Below are 9,771 nucleotides of genomic sequence, written 5' to 3'. Positions count from 1 at the left end.
GCTTACAAAGAATAAGTTCCGGAGGCGATTTCTTCGACTAAAACACTCGCCCAAGGTGCCACTGACTGAACCCGGAACCATGTGGCTGGGAAACAAGCTTCTTACCACACAGACACTCCTGCGCCCAGATGCAGAACATAAGTTATTTAATCGACTAATCTTTACTAGTCTTGTGTCTTCATTGTATTTTGAGGGTTTATATTAGTTTTTACCTGAAAATAGCGAGCTGGCAGAATGGCTAGCGCGCCAGACAAAATGCTTAGCGGCATTTTTCCAGTTTTATGTTCTGATTTTAAATCCCTCTGAGGTCGGTGTTTGCCTTCCACCCTTTCGAGATTGATAAAACAAACAACAGTTGATGTACTGGAGTAGATTTAATCGAAGATCAACCCAAAATTTCATACCTTGTACATTAGTTTGTACCTCATTACCCGATGTACCCGAGCTGGGTGCAGCAAACATTGTGCTTTTCAAGTGCAGAATCTGTATGCAACATCGGTTTATTTTATTGTAATGTTTGCCCTATTGTGTCTGGTGTAAAGTTAGTGTTTGCGTCTCTTTGTAGTAAAGAGTATGTTATTTTGTTGACTCCTGATACGATGATCTCAAGCAGAGGTTCTCAAACCTGCTTACTCTTACGGTTATGCGAAGTACGGAAAGTTTGAAGAAAGACTGGAGACTTGTGAAATAATCACAGCCAACTGAAGGTAACTTCGGACGTCGAGAAAATAATGTACCAGTCATTTCATCAGCAAATGCCTTTCCTTGAGACTTGAATTTCTGCCTAAATTGAAAATTACATAGGGTAGTGAATTAGCAGAATTCTTAGAGCGTTGAACAAAATGCCTCGAAACAATTTTCCAGCTTTTTACGTTTCTGGGTTCATCATCATCATCATCATCATCATCATCATCATCATCATCATCATCAAGGCAGAGAACTGGTAGAATCGTTAGCACGCCGCACAAAATGCTTAGCGATAATTCGTCCATCTTTACGTTTTGAGTTCAAAATCCGATGAGGTTGACTATCTTTCATGCTTTCGGAGTCGATAAAATAAGCCAAGCTCAGGGGTCGATGAGATTGATTACCCTGTCCCCTAAAATATCAGGCCTTGGGCTCATAGTAGAAAGGATTATTATTACTGTTGAGTGAGAGAGCAGTGCATGCCATCAAAGTGACACGGGTAAAATATACGAAGCTCAGTATACCCATCAAAACTACTCGTCAGATAAGGGCACACCAGGCACATACATCACAACCATATGTGCGCGACATAGTGATCTCATATCAAGATAAACAGCGCATGACCTTGCAGGTGGGGCCCAGTTAGAATTTCCTTCAGGTCGTGTCGCCCATACCACTCAAAATACCATTGAATAAGAGTTGTTTAACGATGATGGACAAAACACCCATGTTTCCAGTCATGAATTATTCAAACACCAATCAATTTCTCTCGACACATGGGTACGATGCTTCTAAACTACTCGTGTTCGTGATCAGAGATGCACATATCGTCAGCCACTAATGGGCATGCTCAACTGATTAAGGTTAAGCAACTGACTAGCAAATCTGTGGTACTGAGCAGAATATTTGCTGTAAACCATCTTTTACACCAAGAAAAAAACATTTATGTGATAACATTTCCAATCAGTTAAGATCAGAAGCTATGAGAGTCACTACCTGGTACTACATCGTGAAGTCTGTGCAGAACAGTCATAAGCAAACTGCGGCCCGTTTGGGTCTTTGAAAAGTATGCCTAATTTCATGTGGAAATATAGTCTATTAAAATTTTGTTTCGTTTCGTTCTCACTTCTTCACTCACTCTTTGCCTCTAAGAAGTTTGGAGAAGCTGGTATCAAAGGGAAATAATTGTTAAATGTCCGACTAATCTCCCGTTTTTATTAATGCTTATTATGTTGTGGGTACACCAGTCAGAAAAACAAGAAATATTCGTCATCGTCAGACATCCATGTAATTTTGAACGAGCCTCAAAGTTAATTCGCAACCATCCAAACATTCTATAGCCTTAAATTGGTATCTCTTTTCAGGACACTACTTCAACGAATGAAACTTGTTTATTCAATGTTCACTTTCTGGTTCCACTGCTCGTAACGACTTCTAACGATAATTCAGCGACTGTAACTACACGTGCGTATCGCGCAGCGTTGTCAGGCAAGAGTGGCAAAACTTTACTTTCATAAAATTTAAGTGTGCAAAGCTTACGCATGTAATACGCGAGTGTAGTTACAGTCGCTAAATTACCACAATAAGTCCTTATAATCGGTGGGAACAAGAGTGGCTAATGATATGTATTTGAACAACATACACAAACACAGGTATATCAAATACCATACAACGTAAGTCACTAATATATTAAAATCTTCTCCGTCTCTAGAGGATGTAACATGATTATTAAATGGCAATTATGACTTGCTCCACTTGAGAAGAGGAGATAATCCCAAGAATCAAAATTCTCTACAGACATACCATCAGGGGAAAAGGTCAGGTTTATTGTCTGGAGATAAGAGGACAAACGTATAGACGTATTTCTGCTTTAATAGGCGTCATCAGCACGACAATTGTTCTACCAGTAGCCAAGAGACTTCCCCCACCACATGTATATATAAATGCACCTTATGAATATGGTACCTACTGAAGTGTAAAAGACAATGTATGTTGATGCTGACATTAGTCACTTGCCCAAATGTCAAAGTTCATTACTTTGATAAGGTTTTTTTACGCCGAAACATCAGTATATGGGATACTATTTTGGAAGCTAAAGTCGGAATCATCTCAGACAAAAGGATGCAAATATTCTTGCCCACTTTTCAATTATTCTCGAAGAAATGCTCTGATAATCTAATTGTTTTACTGGATTTCAACATAAGATCAAAATGTTAGGTGAGACTAAAGTATATTTTGGATCTTTGTAATGAGTAAAACAAAATATGTATATGCTGTGCAACTTCATTACTTTTGATTTAAAATTCAAACTTCTCATTCCACCATAACTTAAGACTTATCCAGTAGTGATTATGATCCTTACAATAATTGCCAACAGGGATTCCACGTATTACATGAGTTTGTTTTAGATAAATGCATATCTTAAAAGCAATGACATGTGAATTCAAAATATACAAGTATTATACACTATTTATTTATGATCCGATTATTGTTACCATTGCTGATGTTGTTGTTGTCGTGGTTATTAATTCCAGACTGTTTCCACAATCAATCTGAATGGCACAGAAAAAGAAGACAGACTTAATGAAAAATCGTCCGAAAAGAAACCTGATAAACCACCAGCAGAGAACAACGATGAATTTAGTCCCCCAGATGGTGGCTGGGGATGGGTAGTGATGATTGCTTCTATGGTGTTAATTCTTCTCACGGATGGTATTGCTTTCTCAGTCGGCACCATTTATCCAACAATCAGAGATGACTTCAAATCAGAAAGTACAAAAGCTTCTCTTATTAGTGCTTTGATCAACGCTTTCAGCCTCTTAACTGGTAAGACCCCAATGTTGCAGCGGCGGCTGCTGCTGCTGCTGTTGTTGCTGCTCTTGTTGTTGCAGCTATTGCTGCTACAGTTATTACTGTTGTTATCGACTCCGCTACAGCAAATTTATCAAAAACGCGACAATTGTGACTGTCCTTTATACTATTAACACGCCACCGGACGAGTGCTGATGAAAGAGTAGTGACTAGTTCGATAGACGACTAAATGTCAATGTCAGGTAATAACCACACGGTTGTCGATCCAAGGTGAGTGAATAATAGCTTATGCCAGTGCGATGGGCGACCTCTTGACATGTGTGAGTTACTACTGCGGTGGTGAGAGCATTGGCTTGAACCGTTTTAGTGTAGAGGCAACCTATAATATCTAGCTGGTTCTATAATGACTGTCGACCCAAAATTAGAAATGAAAAGAATGAGTCATTATATGTTATTCAACATGCAAATTTATAACAAAGTATTTTAATTCCACTTTACTGTTAACAAAACATTAATAGAAACTGATATTCAACTTATTTTTACATATTGCAAAGCTTAGTACGTTAACCCCACGCACATATAAGAATAAAATGAGCACAGTAAAGTTTAACAAGGAGAGTGTTCTTAACTTCTGATTAACCAATCCAGAGAGCAGTAGAGAAAAAAACAATTCTGTAGAAGAGTGTCTTAGTTCTGTGAATAATAAAGCCGTGATTCTATTCACTTAAAAGTCAAATCTTTACATAGTAGTATGGACCCATAGATATTCCTACTCTGCTTTTGTTTTCTGTAGCTTCAAGGAGGTGAGAGATGAATCTCCTCTTGGAGATTAAGGTAGCTTTGCATAGGGTAGGATTTTGAGCACGATATTGCGAGGTAAGGAACCACAACGTCGATACCATAGTGCAATTGTTGCTTTCGACAGTGAACTATACTATTCTACTGCACTTACAACTAGATGAACTCAGTCACTCAGAGTTAAGGGTCTTGGCTGCGGACTCAATATAGTGCTAACGTCAGGATACAAGGGATCCTCGGTTTTGTTAACCTCATTCTATCGACACGGTTACAATTTAACTTAGTAACAATTTAACTTCGACTTTTACAAGGGAGCTTCTCCGCCGAGCCAATAAAAAGGTCTTTTGCCCACTTAAAGAGAAAATTTCAATATCGAGCCAGCGAATGGGTGTCTCCATAGTTCGTTGACCTGCTAGATATAGCAACCAAATCTCCTTCAAATCATACGCTATCATCTTACAAAGAAAAGACACATTGGGTAAAAAAAAAAAAATGATGGGGTTTTCATAACTTAAATGCATTCGGTTATAGGTTTACTGGATCAGCTCTGAACAGGGACGAAACGACCACAGCAACAATAAATAATATACCACACAGCATGTGAATTAATTCTATATACCAAAATATATTTAATCCCACGGTAACGAAATAATTAGTGGCTAGGTTACAAACACTTAAGTTAATGCAGAACAATACTGTAGATCTTTAGGTTCTCTTCTAATCACAATACACACCAAACTAAATAAATCTACTTTCTTTAACATGTTAGTCAGAGTAGGGGAACGACAACAGTTATGACTTTTTTGTAGAATCTCTAAGACAGGCAGGAGGAAGGAAAGAATCTATCCTATTACGGGAGCTCTAGCCTGAAGGCTTTGAATGGAGTGTTGTCCCCTAAAAATTTGAAGGAGCCAGGTGGTGTGGTTAAAATGAATGACGCATTAAATATATCAACCAACAAGTTCCCATGCAGTTTTCGTCCGCCAAATTTCAAATGTCATTCACAGGTCTTTGACCGAGCAGAAGCTATGATAAGAGATACTTGCCCAAGGTACTGCGCAGTAGAATCCAACTCGAAACTACGTAGCTGAGTAGTGAACCTCCTGATCACACAACCATCCTTGTACCCATATGCAGATGCAACTAAGGTGTGCGTGTCCTCTCAAGTACTTGTAACAACTGTTTGTAATAAACAAGCGAGGAAAATTATGTAAAACAACTCACAGTAGATTTAATTAATTTTTGTATCCAAAATCTCCCTCGCGCTATTGACTGAAAAATTACTAATTTTGTTTACAACTGGTTGACAAATCACGTGAACTCATCAACGTCACAGTTGATAAGGATTCTTGACCGGAAATCGTAACTGCAAATCTCTTTTTATTATATAAACAACATAAGGCGAAGAGCAGGTAGAATCCTTAACGAGTCGGACAAATTGCTTAGCAGCATTTTTTCTGGCTCTTTATATTCTGGGTTCAAGTTTCGCCGAAGTCGACTTTGCTTTTCCTCATTTCGGGTTCGATAAAATAAGTTCCAGTTGAACAGAAGGGTTAATGTAATCTATTTACTCCCAACTCCGCTACCATTATATAGCCAGAATGAATGTAAAGTTTTTTTTAAATTATAATTGGGTGGTTAACATACTCTAACAAAGAAACAGTAATCCTGTTCTTTACCTCTCCCCCCGCCATCACCACCACTACACGTAGTTCTGAGGCGCTAACTGCAAATGAAAGAAAGATCCCTGAAAAAGTTGGGAGATTAATACACTTGATTGACATTATATGTGACACTTGTAAGGCGGCGAGCTGGCAGAATCGTTACCGCGTTGGGCAAAATGTTTAACTACATTTCGCCCTTTACGCTCTGAATTTAAGTTCCGCCGAGGTCTACTTTGCCTTTCATCCTTTTTGAGTCGATAAAATAAGTACCAGTTGAGTACTGGAGTCGATGTAATCGACTTACCCCAACTTCAAATTTGCTGGCCTTGTGCTAAAATTTGAAACCGATATTATGTGATACCTAGGGTCCAAAGACCCAATTTTCAGCGAGGTGAAAATACTAACAGTAATAACCCTTTGTTTCTACAAACAGGTCCTGTGGCCAGTGTTCTTGCTGATTCGTATGGTCATCGAGTCGTCGTCATCTCGGGTAGCATCCTGTCAGGTGTTGCCTTTGTCGCCGCAAGCTTCTCACCCAACATCGACGTTGCTATAGTCACTTACGGTTTCTTAGCAGGTATGTAACATAACCTCCTGGGTTAATGTAATCTATTTACTCCCAACTCCACTAAAAATTGTTGGCCTTGTGCCAGAAATTGAGACTATTATATAGCCAGAATGAATTTCTTTTTTATACATTTCATTGCTTTTTCCCCAGTTTTTTAAATTTTTATTCATTTTTTTACTTGTTCTGGAGGAAGCAGTTGTGCCCCTGGCCTTCGTAGGTTCTGGTGTTATAAAAAGTAAGTACTGCCTTGTGTCCTAGGATTCATAGAACCAGTTGTCTGGTCTCCATGGTGTATGAGTGACCAAGATCACATTCCTCCTGAAATAGACGCCAGTCTGTCGCAGAGTTACTCATCCACTCATTTATATCAGAACGGTCTGAAGCAACGTGAAAAGAAGTGTTTAGCTCAAAAATACAACGCACCGTCCGATTCGGGAATTGAAACCATGATCGAAAGATCGTGAATGCAACACCTTAACCACTTCGCCACACGCCTTCACTCTGTTACTATAATTATATCTTTTAATCAGGAGGGAAGGGAGTGCTCATGACCCTGAACAGGGTCTCCAAGGCTAATGGGTGGAAAGATGGCAGGGAGAAAGAAAGCTACTCTCAGACCAGGGACATGGCTTTAATCCTTGCAACCGAGTGAACTCTGTTAATGTCACCCAGGATATTAGGTGGTGGTGTTAAATAGGGCGATGGATTAACTAGTTGCCTGTCCTGTGTATCCAATCTGACACACGGGACATATTTCCCTAGAGTCCGTGCATCGCATATGAAAAACATTTCCAATTTTTTTTCCAACTACAAGAGTAACTTGGAATTTATGAAAGGAAAGCTTTATATTACTCAATATTACGGAGAACGTATAGAACAAAGGGCTAACTCAAAGTATATATATTTAAAGCACGGACATTTAGGACAAACTTATGAAAATGCCTTGGACAGACCGAATAGGCTATGGTGGGATTTGAAATCAGAACACAAAGAGTCGGAACAATTACCAAAAAGGTATCAGCTTGACTATCTTACACTTCCGCCAATCCCCGATCTTGAGCGGGTGGGTTTCTGTATATCAATTCCGAAAGGATGGAAGGCAAAGTTAATTTGCTTGTGAGATGAAATCAGAGCCTTGAGTGTCGGGATAAATACCACATGACATTCTATCCGGCACTCTAACGGCTTTGCCACTTCTTGTGGTTGTTGTTGCTGTTGTTACTGTAGTTTATTTTTGTTGTTGTTATTGTAGTTAGTCATACTGTGTCTAGGAATACAAATTCTCAATGTATTTTTTAAAAAGACGGTAGGATAGTATTTGAGGGCAATCGGGATGCTATTTCTAGCAGGTCGAGGATAGAAACTCTCTCGTTGGTTATTGTTGTTATTGTTGTTGCCGTTTTTATTGTTACTCTTGTTAATGATGATATTGATGATGATAACGACGACGATAGTAAAGATGACGACGACGGCTGCGGCGACGACGACGATGGCGGTGACGACGACAACGATGATGATGATGATGACGACGACGACACTGTTGTTGCTTTCGTTGTTATTTCTGTTTCAGTTCTATTCAACAACACCGATGTTACATTTGGACAAACCAGTCATACGTTCTATCTCACCTGTGTCTGTTTTTATTTGAATCTTCATACAGGAACTGGTTTTTCTTTGATGTACGTGAGCAGTGTCGTTGTGGTTGGACAGTACTTTGAAAGACGTAGAGCCCTTGCCATTGGTATTGCATCTTCCGGTTCCGGTATAGGAATCTTCTTAATCTCAGCCATTACTGGAGCTTTGCTCAATGTAATATCATGGCGAACTGTTTCTCTGATAGAAGCAGCGCTTATGATCTTAGGAATTCTATCTGGTTTGACACTTCATCCTCTTCCGAAGTCAAATGAAGATAAAGAAAAAATATCCAAGAGAAAGTTATTTATGAAACGGTTGGACATAACATTATTTAAAATGCCTGCTTACAATACAATTTGTATGGTTTTTATTCTTGCAACTATTGGTAAGCACCAACTATTGTCCATCTCTCTCTCTCTCTCTCTCTCTCTCTCTCTCTCTCTCTCTCTCTTATCTATTTATCTATCTATCTATCTATCTATCTACCAAATTTTTCTTTACCTTATATATATAAATATATCGATGAGAGTGTGGTGTTATGAGCCAGACTGTGTTGTAGGGAAGGATCCTTTACATCACATAGTTTTTATGTAAAGCTCCATATAATATCAGATGAATATTGAATTGAGGGATCTGTAACGATAAAGTTTTTAGTTGATGTCGAGGGTCATCAGTTGTAACGAAGGAAATTGATTTGTAAACAATATTGATTTGTCGGCATCAGCAGTTGTGCCGATAAAAATTTGTTATAATTGCATGTTGCAAGATGGGAAAGCTGAACAATGCATGAAGTTTTAAGGAAATATTTATTTACCGTTACATCACAACACCTTGCCTCGACGGGCAGGTTATGAGAGATCCAAAAGCATGCGAAGTAAAGTTTGTGCTTGTGTCCTCTTCATTGTTTAATAGTAATTACAGAGAAAGATGAAATGATATTGTAAGAGAACAGAATTAGAGCTAGTGAGAGTCGTAGGGTGTGGGACGTTGTCTCACAGTTGCTGGCAGTAAACTTCATTTCTCCCTCTGGTCAAGGTTCTAGCTGGTCAGCCAGACTTCGTTTTCATTGAGTCGTCACCATGTGACTGAACTCGTTGAGTCGTCACCAATTGGTGACTAATTGATTTTTGCTTGGGGTTTTCTTGCTTTTATAACTATCTAAAAGGATAGACATATCATTGAGAACAATAGATTTAGTTGGTGGTCTTGTTATCTCTATTCTAGCTTTTGGTGGAGTAGAAGAGGTTAGAAAGGGTCAAGTGGTAAAGACATTATTTCGGCCTAGCTAAAGGCATCTGGAAAATGTAAAACTGCTGTCAGAGAAAAACCATTGTTCCACCGTGGGAAAAGTTCTGTTGCAGTGTTATTCTAAATTTGGCTACGGTGGAGATCGAATCCACTTCATGCATGCAAGATCCACTACAGATCACTCATTATTTTCTAGTAGTGTCCCATATTTATTTATTTGTACAAGGAAACTGTTAACAGTGATTTCGAAGTTTCGGTTTAGATGCCGACATCCAAACTCGATAACGACAACAGGCAAAGCCGAAACGTGGAAGTCATTGTCAACGTTAACTTTGTGAAGATAAGTAAATGCACACACAC

The 9,771-nt window shown here is 38.9% G+C and overlaps 1 protein-coding gene across 1 annotated transcript in view; it reads left to right on the top strand.

Annotated features, from left to right (window-relative positions):
• LOC128248353 (monocarboxylate transporter 12-like) overlaps window positions 1–9,771 on the top strand; it is a 21,345-nt gene that overhangs the window by 1,899 nt on the left and 9,675 nt on the right. Inside the window, exons 2-4 of the mRNA XM_052969437.1 lie at window positions 3,222–3,513; window positions 6,394–6,537; window positions 8,189–8,548. Of these exons, the coding sequence (XP_052825397.1) occupies window positions 3,222–3,513; window positions 6,394–6,537; window positions 8,189–8,548 (796 nt within the window). The remainder of the gene's footprint in view (window positions 1–3,221; window positions 3,514–6,393; window positions 6,538–8,188; window positions 8,549–9,771) is intronic.

Source organism: Octopus bimaculoides, chromosome 7 (genome assembly GCF_001194135.2).
Source record: "Octopus bimaculoides isolate UCB-OBI-ISO-001 chromosome 7, ASM119413v2, whole genome shotgun sequence".
Lineage (NCBI taxonomy): Eukaryota > Metazoa > Mollusca > Cephalopoda > Octopoda > Octopodidae > Octopus > Octopus bimaculoides.
The sequence above is the reverse complement of the archived record's forward strand: the minus strand, read 5'-3'. Positions and strand labels throughout refer to the sequence as shown.